We start from the raw sequence: 18,191 nt of genomic DNA, 5'->3' as shown, positions 1-18,191 counted from the left end.
AGGCTACTGGACACCATTAGCTCCAGAGGGATCGACCGCAGGACCCGACCTTGGTGTTCGTTCCCGGAGCCTTGGGAACTAGCTGCTCTTGGGAACTAGCTGTGTGTTGCAGCTTTTTCCTCTACCTTTGCCTCTTGGCAGAAAGGATGAGCCTCTAGCCCTCTTGCTTTTCTGGGGCCGAAAGGACTGTACTTGATGATACGGTGCTTTCTTTTGTTGTGGGGTAGCCTGTGGCAACAAAATTAATTTCCCAGCAGTAGCTGTGGAAACTAGGTCTGAAAAACTATCCCCAAACAGTTTTACCCCCTTATAGGGCAACTTCCATGTGCCGATTCGAGTCGGCATCGCCTGACCATTGCCAAGTCCATAACCCCCGTCTGGCGGCAATGGACTTTGCGCTTATTTTTGATGCCAGCCGGCAAATATCCCTCTGTGCATCACGCATGTATAAGACCACGTCTTTGATATGCTCTATTTTCAGCAAAATATTGTCCCTATCCATAGTTATTTTCCGACAGGGAATCTGACCACGCAGCGGGAGCACTGCACATCCATGCCGAAGCAACGGCTGGTCGCAATATAATGCCCTAGTGTGTGACCATATCTTATAGGGTAACCTCCTGCTTTCTATCAGCAGGTCCTTCAGGGCGGCCGTACCCAGAGACGGTAGTGCCACCTTTTCTGATAAGCGTGTAAGCGCTGTATCTACCCTATGGGGTGTTTCCCCGCGTGACCTATCCTCTGGCGGGAAAGGGTACGCTGCCAATAACCGTTGTAGAAATTATCAATTTCTTACCGGGGGAAGACCACTCTTCCTCACACACCTCATTTAATTTCTCAGATGCAGGAAAAACTACTAATAGTTTTCTCTCACCAAACACAATACCCTTTTATGTGGTACCTGGGGTATAATCAGAAATGTGTAATACATTTTTCATTGTCTCAATCCTGTAACGGGTGGACCTATTTGGAGGGTACACCAGTCTCATCGATGTCGACACTGGAGTCAGTATCCGTGTCGACATCTGTGTCTGTTATCTGAGGTAGCGGGCGATTTTAGAGCCCCCCATGACATTTGAGACGCTGGAACAGGCACAAGCTGAGTAGCCGGCTGTTCCGTGTCGTCGACCTTTTATGTAAGGAGTTGACACTTTCACGTAATCCTTCCATAAGTTCAACCACACCGGTGTCGACCCCGCAGGGGGTGACAACATATTTACAGGCATTCGCTCCGCCTCCACCTCATTATCCTCCACATACCTGTCGACACAGCCGTACCGACACACAGCACACACACAGGGAATGCTCTGATAGAGGACAGGACCCCACAAAGCCCTTTGGGGAGACAGAGGGAGAGTATGCCAGCACACACCAGGGCGCTATATATCACAGGGATAGCGCCTATAAAAAAGTGTTTTCCCTTATAGCTGCATATATATTGTATACTGCGCCTAAATTGTGCCCCCCCCCCCCCCCTCTCTTTTTAACCCTTTCTGGTAGTGTATTAACTGCAGGGGAGAGCCAGGGAGCTTCCCTCCAACGGAGCTGTGAGGGAAAAATGGCGCCAGTGTGCTGAAAGAGATAGCTCCACCCCTTTTTCGCGGACTTTTCTCCCGCATTTTTATGGAATCTGGCAGGGGTTAATATACATCCATATAGCCCTGGGGGTTATATGTGATGTATTTTTGCCAGCCAAGGTGTTTATATTGCTGCTCAGGGCGCCCCCCCCCCCCCCCCCCAGCGCACTGCACCCTCAGTGACCGGAGTGTGTGGTGTGCATGAGGAGCAATGGCGCACAGCTGCAGTGCTGTGCGCTACCTTGGTGAAGACTGATGTCTTCTGCCGCCGATTTTCCGGACCTCTTCTTGCTTCTGGCTCTGTAAGGGGGCCGGCGGCGCGGCTCTGGGACCGGACTCCGAGGCTGGGCCTGTGTTCGGTCCCTCTGGAGCTAATGGTGTCCAGTAGCCTAAGAAGCCCAAGCTGGCTGCAAGCAGGCAGGTTCGCTTCTTCTCCCCTTAGTCCCTTGATGCAGTGAGCCTGTTGCCAGCAGGTCTCACTGAAAATAAAAAACCTAAAACTAACTTTTTCTAAGAAGCTCAGGAGAGCCTCCTAGATTGCACCCTGCTCGGTCAGGCACAAAAATCTAACTGAGGCTTGGAGGAGGGGCATAGAGGGAGGAGCCAGTGCACACCAGATAGTACTAAATCTTTCTTTAAAGTGCCCAGTCTCCTGCGGGGCCCACTATTCCCCATGGTCCTGACGGAGTCCCCAGCATCCACTACGGACTACGAGAAATAGATTTATCGGTAAGTAAAATCTTATTTTAAAGTGCCCAGTCTCCTGCGGGGCCCACTATTCCCCATGGTCCTTACGGAGTCCCCAGCATCCACTACGGACTACGACAAACAGAATTACGGGTGAGTAAATTCTTATTTTTTCAAATGTTGAGTCCTCCCAAGTCGTCTTCCATGTAGCCCACTATTGCTCAAAAAGAAGCCAGATTGTTTGATCGGACACTTGGATTTCAGCTTGTATCTCTTTGGAAGTTTTTCTGTGCACTTTTTCTACCATTCTCATAATCCTATTTAATCTGGAATTGATTTTCCTCTTACAGCCACACCCATGGAGGTCATCTACAGTCCCATGTACTTCAAAGTTAATATTTGCAACTGTAGTCACAGTAACATCCGGATGCTTGGAGATTGTCTTTATAGCCTTTACCTTTAACGTGCTTGCCTATAATTTTATATTTTTTTTCTAATCTCTGCAAAGAATTCTCTCTTCTTTCTCTGACCCATGGTTAGTGTGGTGCACACGATGATACCAAACAGCCGATTGACTACTTTTCTCAATTTAAATAGGATGAATAATTTATTAGAATATTGAACATGTGATGCTAATTCACGAAAAGCAGTTCGTTTTAAATATCACTTAGGGTACTAACAAATCTGCCCAGGCTATTTTAGAATATCTTTGCAAAATAAGCAATAATTTATCTGTTTTCAGACATAGCAAAGGCATGCAGGTATACATGAGACAATAGCATTTAATGTAATCGCTATTCAGGAGGAATGAAGCATTGTTTCAGTAAACTGTGAGGTTACCAATAAATTTGTCTGTGTTTGACAGACTTTTTTGGGCACATGTATACTATACTTAAAATTGTAATTTAAATGTTTTTTTTTTTTTTTTTTTTTTATATACAGGTCCCAGCAAGCATTTCTACAGAGCAGCTTGTCCCAGCCTTCTCCAGTTGTCCTGTCTGGAGCTGCTTTACATAATTTCCCTGGGGTACAACACCAAGATCTTGCTAAAGCCCAGTCAAGTCTGGCCTATCAACAAACAACCAATACACAGCCTATTTCCATATTATATGAGCACCAACTCGGCCAGTCTGGTTTGGGTGGATCCCAACTGATAGATACACACATTCTGCAGGTAAGAACATTGCTATAATGTGGTTGAATGTTAAACTCACATGCTAGACCTCAAAACCTATTCATCTTACTTTGGTCATTAGAGATGTATAACTTTATTCCAATCTGTCCCCACACAGACACGGCAGGGATTGGGACAACCTTCAAATCTTTATTCTGGACAGCAACCCAGTCAAACAAGCTTCTACAACACTGCTCAATCACCTACAGCTCTACAACAGGTGAGCACAATAAGAACTTACAAAGTAGCGTAGTACACATAGTTAATGATTTGTTTGTGCAGTAGCTTTCATTTTTGGTGCACTTATATATTGTATTACCCAAATGTTTACAAACTTCTTAACGATAATGTTTTTCTAGTAGTGCCTTTTCCTCCTGGAAATGTTGCTTCTCAAAGTGAAACTTAAACAGTATTTTTTATTTCTCTAGCATTCATGAGGGATATTGGGGAAATCTAGTATGATGGGGTATAGACGGGGTCCAAAGGAGCCAGTGCACTTTAAATATCTTCAACTGCGTGTGCTGGCTCCTCCCCTCTATGCCGCCTCCCACAGGCAGTTTAGAAAAAAAGTGCCCACAGGAGAGGATGCACATTTCTGCAGCTCCAGAGAGTTTTCTTCAATTTAATTTAAAACTATTATTTTTTCGGAGTACTGTTTGGGCAACAGCGTACCTGCGCCGTGGGGGGTCGCCAGCATTGCGAGGTGCAGAGCTGCTTCCCCGCTGCAGGACCACTGTCCTGAGGGGATGTTTGTTCAGCGGGGCACTGCGCCTTGTCTGTCGCAGCACGCCGCACACCCCTAACATTAGCCTGAAGGTGACATCGGTGGTGAGTACACACCGGGGACCCCACTAGGGGGTCCCTGGTTCAAAGTGCGGCTGACCACAAGCGTGGCGTATGGAACCCTCCCTGGGGGTCCTGCTAGGATTCCCCGTGAGTACATTGGCTCAAAAATGCTTAACTAAGCACTTGTGTGAGGTTTTAAGCTTACTTGGAGACTTTGCCAGTATAAAAAATATGTATAGCTCCGGCGCCATTGGAGGGCGTGGAGCTTCCTCAGAGCAGGACCAGCTGCGTTTTGGCACCTTCCTCTGCTTACAGCAGCCATCAGCAGCACACACTCAGCACTCCCTGCCTCACACTCTGGAAACTGGTACAGGGTGTAGCTAAGGGGGAGAGCCGCTTGTGTACACTATTCTGAGCCTATTTAGGACTGCTTTTATTAGTGTTATTGTGATTACAGAGCTGACAATCTCACTGGGGCTGTGCAGCTCTGGGTGTGCTGGTATTCCTCCCTCTCTTTGTGTCTCCTCTCACATACAGTAGGACAAGCTTGCTTTATAACTGTCTGTGTGTAAGTATGTGTGTTTGTACTTACTGTGAAATATGGGTAAGCACAAGCTGTGTAGTATCTGTCACACCAGATTCTCTCCATTATATAATGACTCTGTTTCCTGTGAGCTATGGTGTCAATCTTCACAAATTAGTGAAGCGGTTGGGGGAGAGGGTACAGAGCCCCACTGGTTAGGGTCTCTTAAAACTATGATGTCAGACATGTCATCCCAGCTTAATGCTAATGTGCAGAAAACTCAGCTACTGCAACAAGCTGTTGCAGATTTAGCTGCTAGGGCTGATGCACAGCCCCCCCCCCTCTGTCATGCAGGTCCCCAAAAGCGTGGTTTACCTGGATCCCGTTAGTGGGGATCCTGATTCTACTCAGGGTATTGAATCCTTCATTTTGGCTATAAGGGATGTGTTACAGCTCCCTCTAGAGGATGCTGCTTCACAGCAGTCGTTTTTCTTTGTACAAAACAAGCCCAATGTCACTTTCTCTGAATCTCCAGAGTTAGATGACTTGTTTAAGCAGGCCTGGAAAAATCCAGACCAAAAATTCCGAGTGTCCAAGAAGTTTTTGCGCACTTTCCCATTTGCTTCTCAAGGGAGAAAATTTTGTGAGGAACCCCCTGGGGTTGGATGTCGGTCTCTCGCCTGTCTAAGAAGGCAGTGTTGCCTGCCCTGGGCTCCTTTACTATGAAGGATCCTGGGGATAGAAAGATTGAGACTACCCTAAAATCTATATACACTGCAGCTGGCCTTTCACAAAAACCAGTCATTGCGGGTTGCTGGATGACCCATGCCATTCATTCTTGGGCCACGCAGATTCAGGGGGGCCTCTCGGGGGATATGCCCTTGGTTACCATGGTTACCCTCCTGAAGCACATTCAGGACACAACCCGTGTCCTCTGTGATTCCCTCAAGGAGATGGGGAACATAAATGCTCGGACGTCAGCCATGGTGGTGTCGGCGTGCAGGGCCTTGTGGTTGCGTCAGTGGATTGCAGACGCAGAATCCAAACGTAATGTGGAGTCCCTCCCCTTTTCTGGGGAATGACTTTTTGGAGTTGAGTTGGATGCCTGGATTTCCAAAGTTACTGTGGGGGAATCCACGTTTCTCCCTTCTGGGGCTCCGTTGGCGAGACGTTCCTTTCCGGGACCGTCTGTCCAATCCTTTCGGTCTCGCATATTTCGATACAAGGCCAGAGGTGCCTCCAATGTGGCCAGAGGTAAGTCCAGAAAACCTGCAACTACCAGTCCTCAGGAACAGTCCACCAGTTCTGATTCCACTAAAGCCTCAGCATGATGCTGCCCACCCACCCCGAGGGGATCTCGAGGTGGTAGCTCGACTGCGTCACTTGAGCCGTGTCTGGGAAACCTCCTGCCAGGATGCCTGGGTCAGGGAACTCGTTCCTCAAGGCTACAAGCTAGAGTTCGACAGTACTCCCCAAACAAATACCCCCCGCCCCCCCCCCCCCCATCACCAACGGTTTTTCAAATCAAGCTTATCGCCTTTGGAGGATATGCAAGCTACGTTACAACAGGCGATCTGAAAATTGGGCCAGTCCCACATCATTGTTCCAGTACTACTACCGCAACGCAACAGGGGGTTTTACTCAAACATGTTTGTGGTGCCAAAGCCGGACGGTTCGGTCAGACCCATTCTGAATCTGAAATCCTTGAATCCTTATTTAAGGGTGTCCAAGTTCAAAATGGAATCCCTGCGAGCAGAGATTGCAGGCCTGGGGGATCGGGAATTTCTGGTCTCCTTGGATATCAAGGACGCCTATCTCCATATTCTGTGGATGCACTGGCGTTGCCTTGGCTGTACCGGCTGGTCTGCTTGTTTTTTCCGCTCCCATTGCTCCCACGAGTGCTAAAGCGAATCAGGAAGCTGTCCAGGCAATTCTAATTGGCCGGATTGGCCTTGGAGGGCGTGGTACGCGGATCTTCTGGACATGTCTGTTTAAGACACTTGGCCTCTACCACTCAGGAGAGATCTTCAACAAGGACTGTTCGTCTACCTGGACTTATGGCGACTTCGTTTGACGGCATGGAGGTTGAGCGGAACATCCTAGCTCACAAGGGCCTTTCCAAGAAGGTAATTGCAACCATGGTTCAGGCCAGGAAACCTGTGACGTCAAAACAAATCATATCTGGAGGAGATGTGTCTCTTGGTGCGAGGAAAGCAAGTATCCGCCTGCAGTGTTTCACTTTGGACGGTTCCTATGCTTCCTGCAGGCTGGTGTGGATAAAGGCTTACATCTGGGTTCCATTAAGTCCAGATTTCAGCTCTCTCCATTTTCTTTCAGAAGAAATTGGCAGTGTTGCCAGAACTTCAGACCTTCTTGCAAGGGGTACTCCACATACAACCTCCCTACGGCACCCTGGGATTTGGATGTAGTGTTGAAGTTCTACAGTCCTACCGTCATCAGAGGTTCAAACCAGGAGAAGAAGGTGATGTTACTGGCCCTGGCTTCTGCTCGACATGTTTCAGAACTGGGGGCCTTATCGTGTTTAAGCCCCTACTTGGTCTTTTATGAGGACAGAGCGGAGCTCAGGGCTAGGCTGCAGTTCCTGCCGAAGGTCGTCTCTGCATTCCACTTGAATCAGCCTATTGTGGTTCCGTCCAGTTCTGGCACCCCTGCTCCTCCGGAGGTATTGGATGCGGTGCGAGCCTTGAAGACTATGTCAAGAGAACGGCTCGAAACAGAAAGATGGATTCCTTGTTCGTGCTATATGATACGCAGAAAAAGGGTTGCCCTGCTTCAAAGCAGTCCATTGCGCGTTGGCTTAGGCTTACTATCCAACAAGCCTATGTGTCTGCAGCCTTGCCTGTTCCTAAGTCTCTGAAGGCCCACTCTACAAGATCGGTGGGGTCTTCCTGGGCGGATGTCCGTGGAGTCTCAGCCTTGCAAATATGCCGAGCTGCTACCTGGTCGGGGAAGAACACATTTGTTAAGTTCTACAAGTTTGATACCCTGGCCAAAGAGGATACCCAGTTTGGGCAGGCAGTGCTGCAGAAGTCTCCGCACGTTCCCGCCAGTTCTGGAAGCTTTGGGACGTCCCTATCGTACTAAATCTCCCGAATATCCCTTATGGCTGCTAGAGAAAATAGGATTTTAATTACCTACCGGTAAATCCTTTTCTCATAGTCCATAAGGGATATTGGGCGCCCGCCTCGGTGCTTTGCCTTTTCTGCAGGTTCTCTCTTATATGGTTACCTGTTCAGCTATATCTACATCAGATTGATTTGCGCAGTCCCAGCCTTTTGTTTTTTGTAGTTTCTGTACTAAGGGTTAAAACCAAAAACCCTTGGGGGGGATTGCTGCATCCATCTGTAATCAATCACAGCGCCAGGGGATTGTGGTTTTATATTGGGCGCCCGCCTCGGTGCGTTGACTTTTCTGCAGGTTCTCTTATATGGTTACCTGTTCAGCTGTTGTCTGTTGTTACCAGTCGTTGCTGGTCGTATGTTAGTGGTGTGCTGGTGTATAAATCTCACCACTCATTGTTATGTTCCTTCTCTCATATTTATTTATTTATTAGCAGTTTCTTATATAGCGCAGCATATTCCGTTGCGCTTTACAATTAGAACTACAGTTATAAAACAAAACTGGGCAAAAACACAGACAGACAGAGGTAGGAAGGCCCTGCTCACAAGCTTACAGTCTATAGGGAATATATGTCCTTTCTCCTTTGGGCGCTGTTTTACCTATAACTGCCTGTGGGAGGGGGCATAGAGGGGAGGAGCCACTACACCCAGTGAAGAAATTTAAAGTGCATCGGCTCCTTTGGACCCTGTCTATACCCCATCATACTAAGTCTCCCCAATATCCCTTATGGACTACGAGAAAAGGATTTACCGGTGGGTAATTAAATCTTATTTTATTCATCTGTAAGTGTTTCAGCAGATTAGGTAGAAATTAAGTTATTCAGATGTCACTATAAACCTGAGTACACACTGAGCGATATGTCGTCTGATGTGGCGGATCAGATCGCTCAATTCTGTGCATATTGGCCAGTGTGTACTGTATGTCTGATATGTGGGTGCCCGCGGTCTCTAGCGGCGGCGTCAGGTTTGATGTGCTGCGCAAACCTGACTATATTGCCAGCGGCACCATGTATGCTAATGAAGGACGGAACAGTGATCATTCCATCCTACTTTAACGTCGTTCAGTGTGTACCCAGCTTAAGATGGAACAGTTCTGTTCATGTACAAGAGGATCGCAGACCTCCTTTCAGCCTAAAATCGTTTACAGATTGCACAAGATAGCATGATTGCTACATTAGGTTGAAGTCTGTCTACGAAAGAGGAGCTAGGTCTTCGCTTGTTGGCTGTCGGGACCTATGTTAGTAGGACCCTAGAATTCTCTGTAATGCCTAGAAGAGGTTGGTCTGAGTCTAAGCAAGCGGTTGGCTAGATGGATTACATTAGTAATTGAGCAGGCTTACACTGGCGCGGCAAAGCCTAGTTCTGAAAAATGACATAGTACATTACACTAGACAGCTGAGTGGCTTCTGGAAGGCGTGTGATATGTTACCTTGTCTGTACAGCTGTGTCAGTGTGGTTTTGTAGAATCAGAGTTTGTGTGTCCAAAGAGCAAGTTTTGGCAAGAAGCTATGGCACAGGACCACTTCTGAGCTTATCCCCCATAGTGGCACATTTGGGACATGCCCAAGGTGGTACCAGTGTCTCCTAAAAGGAGGACAGAAATAACTGGATTTTCTTTCTAACAAACTTGGTGAACGCTAGCGTAAATATTTCTTCTTGCTGCAGTGCTTCTACAATATGGCTGGCTGCTGTTTTTTGGTGTTTTTAAAATTGTTTTTGTATTACTGAGATAATTTCAACTTTGTACTTCCAGATGACTGTACCTTTGCAAGGATCACAGCTGTCCTTGCAGAATTTTGGTTCTACTGGTGGTCAGCCCCTTATTGCTTTATCTCAAGCCCTGCCACCTGCACCTCAAGCTCAACACCAGAGTCTCTCTAGGGCAGGCCAAGTGAGCCAGGCGTATCGGGGCCTGATACCTTCCGGCAATCAGCATGGAATGATCGCTGCCCCTGGCAAGGTGACAATTGTAATTATTTTATTTGCTTATATTTGGTGACAATTTCCTGACCTGCTCAGTTTTGGGGCTTTGTTTGTTTTTTGTAAGTTACAATGTAAATAAGTTTTGTGGCATTTCATACAATTAAGGGTAGTATATATATTTTTTTTTTAACTCTCGAGTGTTTGGCGGCTAGGATGACTAACTTTACTTCGTAGGCCTGTATCCACGTTCAGTGCTTCTGTGAGTGATATTTTGTCTGCAACCATTTACTTTAAGAGTATTTCGATCTGGATTTGCTGTTGCCAATCCAACTCTTTTCACTCCATCTTGTTTTATATATTTATAGAGCTTTTGTATTGCTTACAGTTTACTGGGTTTTTTTTCAGTGGTATCTGTCTTAAACATCGTATCTAACTGCATCACTGAAAACATTGAGTACATCGGTTAAAACCCAGCTCACTCATTCTGAAACAAAAGATCTACAGTATTTGCTGGCGTATAAGACTACTTTTTTGCCCTGAAAAACATGCCTCCAAGTGGGGGGGGTCGTCTTATACGCCGGGTGCACTTCAGTTGGGATAGACATAGCTGCCATAGTGGCCTCCCGATGTCCGCCCACCTCATTCTACTCACCATCCAGTATCGTGCGATATCCATTGCGGCCGCGGCGGGTCACTAGTGCCAATTACAGGGAGATGCAGGGACTGGCCGGAGGCGCTGCAGTCGCGTTGTGGCCGTACAATGGTGACAATGACAGGTACTGTAATGGCACTAATACTAATGGCACTCATGTGAAACCGGTAACACTAAATGCACACAGGGGTATACTTTTATACATTTTACAACTTTCTCCTCGCCCCCTCCCCCCTTCTTATGCATACCTTGATAAATACTCCCTATCCAAATCTCTTATCAGGTCATAATATACAGTATGTCACAAATCTGATGTTCTTTTACGTTTTATTTGGTGTGTGGAAGGGGGTAGTCTTATACGGCGAGTATATAACAAACTATATTTTGAGTGGAAATGTTGGGGGTCGTCTTATACGCCCAGTCGTCTTATACGCCGGCAAATACGGTATTTAGAAAGTCTGAATTATTCACTTTAGCTAGAACATACTTCTTACTTAAAATTTAATCTTTCTCACTTACATTTATGTATACAACCGCTAAAATGTACTATTTAAGACTGAATTTCTAAGTCAAGTTTAAATGTCTTTCTCTGTCTACTGTAGGTGACTGATATTGACCTTAAGCCTTACGGCAGTGGGTTGGACCACGTTAAGCCTGGTACTCCACCTGTCGGAAGAAGCACTACACCTACTTCAAGTCCTTTCCGGTAAGCCGAGATTGGATTTTAGGATGACATTTCTGCTGCACTGAGCCTTCACATTGCATTGAAATTTAAGTTTTTCTCTCACTTACTTTAGACAACACTGGGTCACAGTGTATAAGCCTCCTTTAAGTATCTCCCCTCTAACCACTGTGGGAGAAGGGGGTCACTTGCTTGACCTCCGTTAAAGATGGATGGCGTGGCGGCAGTGCAGGGCCCCAAACTGACTGAGTTGGCAGTTCTCTGTAGAATTAGGATTTAGAACAAGGGAAACCAAAAAGAGTATTTTGGTGCTTACCGATAAATCCATTTTTTTCACATCCACTAAGGGACACTGGAGTTAGACAGCTGGGGTGTGAAGTATGCAGACCGGATATAGCACAATTCAATAAAAAAAAAAAAACCCTGTACACCTCCCCTCATCCCTCCAGTTTGAAAAATTGTGCTGGAGGTACAGGCACGAAAGAAGGGAGCTCTTGCTCCATTACTGTTTTTAATTTGATTCTTTGGCTCAATCTCACCTAAAAGGAAAGGGGAGAGCTGGAGTCAAAAAAAATGCTTTTACAAGGCACGTGAGACAAAGATCCCGGAGGACATCTCACTTCAGGAGGTCCACAAGCTGTGAGTAACATTGGCTAACCTAACAGTAGGTTAGCTTAGCTAGCAGGTGCTAGAAGCGCTGCTTACTTTAGCAGAGAGTGGACTCTGGAGTGATTCGGCTGACCCGGCGCGCACGGGGTCAGGGAGCAGAGAGTAGCTCCAGTGTCACGGCTGACTAACAACGCAGCTGGGGACTGGCCTGCGGTGTGGCGGGGGAGTGCAGAGCGGGAGAGGTGCTTCCGAGAGGTGTTAGGTACTGTTAGAAAGGGAGATCCCTGCCTGGCAGTTTATATCAGCGCTGCTAAATCAGAATAGCAGCGGGGAAGCAAGGTCATTTTCTTTTTCATCCACTAGGGGTCACTGGAGTACTCTTGGGATATGGACGGTGCGTAGCAAAGGAAGGCACATTTAAATATTTAAATGAGCAACCCTCCACTTCCCTCCTCCATACTCCCCGGACCTTCAGTGTTTTTATGTGCCTCAAGGAAGCACATCATGAGCTGAAAGCTCACGTTTGATTTTACTATTTATCATTTTTGATTGATTTTATTTTTTATCATTTTGGATGATTTTACAGACAATACCTTCCCCACTTACTAAGAAGTGTGGGTCCGGAATTGTACTGCCTCCAGCCGCTGCTGACACGTGGGCGCTTGCAGGAGAAGCACGGCCGTGTCAGCCAGGCAGCATGCGGTCCTTTCCCCACTTACAGAGAAGTGAGGGTCCAGGATTGAGCGGCCATCTCCTCCAGCTGGGTGGAGGAGATTTCAGAGGAGTTTTAATTTTTTCTAACAAGCGCTTTCAGCGCTGCTGCCACAAAAAGGAGACTGCAGGGAGGAGATCGTGCGGTTAGCTTCCACAGCTTCCGCAAGGTTAGTGCATTCCCCCAGTACTGCACGCTCCCAGACACACAGCAGGTGCTGGGAGCGTGGTCTTCTGCCGCTGGCCGCCCGCTCCAGGTTCCCCATTGGCCGCTGCTACCTAGTCCCCAATGCGCTCCCAGACACCGATGCGCTCCCAGACACACAGCAGGTGCTGGGAGCGTGGTCTTCCGCCGCTGGCCGCCCGCTCCATGCTTCCCGCTGGCCGCCGCTACAGACCCCGCTGCCCGCCGGTTCCTGGCCGCCGATGCGCTCCCAGACACACAGCAGGTGCTGGGAGCGTGGTCTTCCGCCGCTGGCGGCCGCTCCGTGCTCCCCGCTGGCCGCCGTTACACAGACGCCCGTGCCTCACTGACACCGGGCGCTCTGGCCGCATGTTATTCTCGGCGGGAGCACACTGATCACAGTGCACTCCCGCTGCCCGCTATTCAGCCCAGCCGGGGACAGACAGGCTGCCGCCGCTGGGCTCCTACATCCGTCCCCCGCTGCTCTCCGGCTCCCCGGCACCCCTCTGCTAGCTATTGCGGTGTGAGAGGGGGCAGCACTACGGCTGCACAGGGGGAGATCGCGGGACACAAGGGGCTGATAATTATATTCACTGCATATGTTATAAAAATAATATGCATATTAAGTTAGAGCAATACGGATATTGTAGTATAGTAAGTATACTACATATGTATATAGGCGGTCATATGTAATGTATGCCTGATCTGGGGTAACTAATACTAAAGTAAATTGGAAAATGATTTTTATTTACTTTTTCTTATGCTTAAGATATGGTGAAAGCACATGGCACTAAGCACATGGCTGGACACCATTTTAACTCCATTTCCTGGTTCTTTGTCCAGGAGTTTTTATCTGCTGTCCTACAACACTTCCCCACTAGAGGAGCAGGGGTGGTGTTAGGAATTTTCTGTCACAAGAAAGTTTGCAGCAATACTTGTCTAGTTTATGTGCACGTTACTTATTTAAGGTTCCACGTGCACAGTGGGAATACCATTACGCATCCGGATATATATCCTAATCCTATTTGAGCGGCTATATCTAACTGTTTATAACGTAGTCACATGCTCATCTGGAGGGTTATGTATTCTCTGTGAGAGCGCTGCGGAATAGGTGTGCGCTACATAAATAACTGATAATATATAATAAGTAAACAGTAAGGGCGCATGCTAACATCTGTTGTGTGGTACAAAAATATTCAATGCCAGACGCAAGGTTCTGATTTTTTATGCCACTAATGAACCTAGTTCAGATACAAGCGTTCCTATAGGATAGAACGCAGCGAGCGCCTGTGCGGGGGTGTGTGTGTGTTCATAGTTCTAATTCTATTATTAAGCCATTCAATATACCAGAGTCTATGACGGCATTTCTTGGTGTCAAAACTGTCCAGGTCCCGCCTGCACCTACACTTAATAACTAGTCAGTGTGGACATTCCACCTATGCTAAAGACAATGTTTATGCTGTCGTTGGGGTTTCGGTTACCGACATTATAGTCGCAGACGTAGTTAATAGCCAGTTCTGGCCTCAAAACAGTTTGGTCAACTTGTTACTCACATGGGTATATCGCCTGAGAATTTACGCATGTCTGCTATAGCTGTCAGCCATGTTAGTTTTCGTAGTCCATCATCACTCTTTGTGGTTGACAGACGCTTTGCGTGGCCTTACACGAATATGTGTTATTTACTCCTAAATTAGAACGTTTCAGTTCTCACGCTCCGGTGTGAGAGTCTATTTACAGCCATTGCCACACCAGTTCTTACAAATAAAACTGCACCAGGGTTCAAATCTTTTAAACCTCAGTCTTTTCCAGTTGTTCTACAACACACGACACGTGGTCGAGAACGGATGTCTCATTCGACATTATTACTGGAATCCACAGATCTGCGGTTACAGATCGGCAGTTACATAAGTAGTGTTCAATCACACATACAGTTCCAGTGTCTACCACCTTTGCTGTGGTTTGTCAAGGCTAGATCCAAAACTAGCCGGCCTGTGTCAGAATACAAAAATCTGCAGTTTTGTAGACCGCAATTCAGTGTCTCCTAGATGCAAGCTTAGTACAATTTTGTTTTAAAAAAGTAGTACCGCATCCACCCGACTGTTATATACCAAAGTGGCTCAATCAGTGGAATTCATGCGGTCAGTGATTGCAGGTTTACAACCATTGAAATCATATTCTCCTTAGAAGTCAAAAATGCGTTTTTGCGTGTTCAAAATTTTGCCACTACATCTGGCATACTTAGACGTTGGCAGTCCATCATTCAAACTCTCCTGTTTGGTTTCTCATCAGCTCGGGGTGTCACAGGGGGATGTCTGGGATAAGTTATTCTCAGATCCCGGCTGGTGATAATGGTTCTGTGCTTAGATAACCTTCTCATCACAGCTCTCGCTCAACAAATAATAATACAATGGCCTAGTTCAACGGTGAAATTGTCAAATTCAAGATATCGTTTCTGAATTCGTTTCAATCATTTCAATTCCTAGGAATGATTCTCGATCCGGTAGATCAAATAAATTACCTACCAAAACATAAAGTACAGAGTATTCGTCATCTATTACAATTCGGGCTCAAGCCACGCACAGTCTCGTTACATTTGTACATTCGCCTTTTAGGCACAAGGGTGACGGCTTTCGAAGCTATTCAGTTCGGAAGATTTCACTCATGTACTTTTCAACTGGAGGTGCTCGCACAGTGGTTGGGCTCGCGTCTGCAGATTCACCACAGGGTGAGGTTGTCGCCACGGGCCAGAGTATCTCTAATCTGGTGGCTCAAAGTACACAAGCTAACCGCAGGAAAACAATTCAGCGCCGGTAATTGGATAGTTCTAATGACGGACTCTAGACTCAGAGGTTGGGGAGCTGTAGTTCAAAATTATCAGCTCCAAAGTCTCTGGGTAGATCACGAAAGATTGCTGTCGATAAATGTCCTGAAACTACGGGCAATTTACAATGCGCTCCGACAAGCAGTGCACATACTTCGGTCTCAGTCTGTCCAGCTGCAGTCAGACAACGCGACGACTATCGCATACAACAAACAAGGAGAAACGAGAAGCGGCATAGCAATGCGGAAAGTAGCTCGAATCCTCATTGGGAGCCGAGCATCACCAAGTGATATTGTCGGCAGTGTTCATTCCGGCAGTGGGCAACTGGGAGGCCGATTATCTCAGCCGTCGGGATTTTCATCCAGGAGAATGGTCATTAAATCCAAAGGGGTTTCACATGTTGGTCCAGAGGGTGGGGTTACCCTCAAGTGGACCTGATGGCATCTCGCCACAATCACCAAACGCCCAGTATGTGTCCAGAACGCAGGATCCTACGGCAGTGGCGGCGGATGCTCACAATCGCGTGGCTTTACAGCCTCGTGTATCTATTTCCACCGTTTCGTCTCCTCCACTTGGTTGCTAAAACGGATCACAAGAAAGTCCGCCACAGTCATACTAGTAGCGCCTCATTGGTCTCTGAGAGCTTGGTGCTCGGATCTTCGCAGACTACTCGCAGGTCCAGCGTACTTCCTTCTTGCTACCGGTAGAGGCAATGGTAAGAAAACAGACTTTCCTCCCGTAGCCTCAGCAATCCATGCGTCCAATTCAGGACCAAACAACTTAATCATACCAGGGCCAGCAGCTACTACGTGCAGGTATGTGAGCGGGGCGGCCAGCTTCCGCTGCCGCCCCGAGGTGTTTGTCCGCTCCCCGAGTTAGCGCGGCGGCGTTTAACGGGGCGGCTATTGAGACCGCACTCTTAGGAAAATTTATACAACCATGTTACGAGCTAGGAAGCCGGTTAGGGCAGTTCATTATTACAGAATATGGCTTGCCTATATAGGTTGGTGGGAAGTTCGGAAAGTTCCGACATCATCTTTCAAGTTATTCCGTCTTTTGTTGTTTCTACAGACGGGGTTAGATGGAGGACTGCGTTTATCTACACTAAAGGTGCAGGTATCTGCTTTGTCAATTTAATTTCAAAAACGTTTGGCTCTATTGCCGTCAGTACACCGTTTTCTGCAAGGTGTCCTCAAAGTACAGCCTCCATTCATTCCACCTACAGCGCCATGGGGCTTTACGCTGGCTTTAGATTTCTTACAGTTTTCATATTTTGAACCCTTACAACAAGTGAATATTAAGTTTTCACTTGGAAAACTATTTTTCTTCTAGCCCTAGCTTCGGCAAGTCGGGTTTCAACTTTCGGTGCCTTGTCATGCAAGTCACCGTATTTAATGTTCATGAACAGAGCGGATCTTCGGACCAATCCCGCTTTCTTGCCAAAAATAGTGTAATTTTTTCACATCAATTAACCAATAGTAGTTCAATCAACCAATAGTAGGTCCTGTGTTAACAGGAAATAATGAAACTTTGGTTGTTGTACGCGCATTACGCGTTTATGTATCCCGAACGTCTACATTTCGTAAGACGAATACGTTGATGCGGCCAAGCTGGGTTGGCCAGCTTCTAAGCAGATCTTATTCATATAGATTAAACTGACCATACGCCAAGCTTACCTTCATGCTAGGTTACAGCTGTTTCCATTAGTAACGGTTCATTCCATACGTTCTGTGGGAACGTCATGGGCAGCTGATCGTGGGACTTCTACGATGCAGTTTTGCTGTGCGCCTACATGGCCAGCAGTGCACACGTTGGTGCGCTTTTACAAGTTTGATACGTTGCGGCATCAGCTTATAGCTTTGGCCGCCTAGTGTTACAGGTGCCAAACAGCTCTCCCGCCCGCGGGGGAAGCTTTGGTACGTCCCAAGAGTACTCCAGTGACCCCTAGTGGATGAAAAAGAAAATAGGATTTTGGTACTTACCAGGTAAATCCTTTTCTTTGAATCCATAGGGGGCACTGGACGCCCACCCAGAGCAGTTTTTACCTGGTTTGTGGTAAGTTCAGGGGATCTTATGGTAACACATTCTCACCGACTGGTTTAAACTTTCAAGTTCTATCGGTTATAGTGTCAACTGTTTAGTTGTCAGTAACGTTATGTGTCAACTTTATTGTTGTCAGTTAGTTTATAATGTAAGTAATTCTCCATTGTTCACTTCTCTGTCACTCCTATTCGGCTCAGTAAAAAACACTGAAGGTCCGGGGAGTATGGAGGAGGGAAGTGGAGGGTTGCTCATTTAAATATTTAAATGTGCCTTCCTTTGCTACGCACCGTCCATATCCCAAGAGTACTCCAGTGCCCCCTATGGATTCAAAGAAAAGGATTTACCTGGTAAGTACCAAAATCCTATTTTTTCAATAGTGGTTATTTTAAGCTCTTCTGGCGCGCAGTCAGAGCGGGAAAGGAGAGGAGGAGGCCCTTATAGATACATATGTATACCACGTCTCTTGTAACTGCTGCAGCCACGCTCTGTACCCTTGTGTTCAGTGCATGTTACAGCACCATGTTTTCTGTATATATTCACATGTCCTCCATAGGAACATTATAGTTTGATCTGTGGGTTCCTTTTGCGCACGCTTACTGTAGATAATCATGCAGTGATAGCAGCACAGTTAAGTGGATCTCACTGAAAGTTCTAATAGATCTGTTTGTCACCCAAAGGG

The 18,191-nt window shown here is 46.9% G+C and overlaps 1 protein-coding gene across 7 annotated transcripts in view; it reads left to right on the top strand.

The window, feature by feature from the left end:
* Positions 1 to 18,191, top strand: part of PRRC2C (proline rich coiled-coil 2C) — a 265,459-nt gene that overhangs the window by 205,116 nt on the left and 42,152 nt on the right. For 5 of the 7 annotated variants that reach the window (XM_063939999.1, XM_063939997.1, XM_063939996.1 and 2 more), the window contains exons 29-32: positions 3,207 to 3,438; positions 3,557 to 3,658; positions 9,641 to 9,856; positions 11,065 to 11,168. In XM_063939999.1, coding sequence (XP_063796069.1) covers positions 3,207 to 3,438; positions 3,557 to 3,658; positions 9,641 to 9,856; positions 11,065 to 11,168 — 654 coding nt within the window. The remainder of the gene's footprint in view (positions 1 to 3,206; positions 3,439 to 3,556; positions 3,659 to 9,640; positions 9,857 to 11,064; positions 11,169 to 18,191) is intronic. The other 2 variants (XM_063940000.1, XM_063939998.1) reach the window with 1 other exon arrangement.

Source organism: Pseudophryne corroboree, chromosome 9, assembly GCF_028390025.1.
Source record: "Pseudophryne corroboree isolate aPseCor3 chromosome 9, aPseCor3.hap2, whole genome shotgun sequence".
Classification (NCBI taxonomy): Eukaryota; Metazoa; Chordata; class Amphibia; order Anura; family Myobatrachidae; genus Pseudophryne; species Pseudophryne corroboree.
Note: the sequence above shows the minus strand (reverse complement) of the source record. Positions and strands in the feature narration are given on the sequence as shown.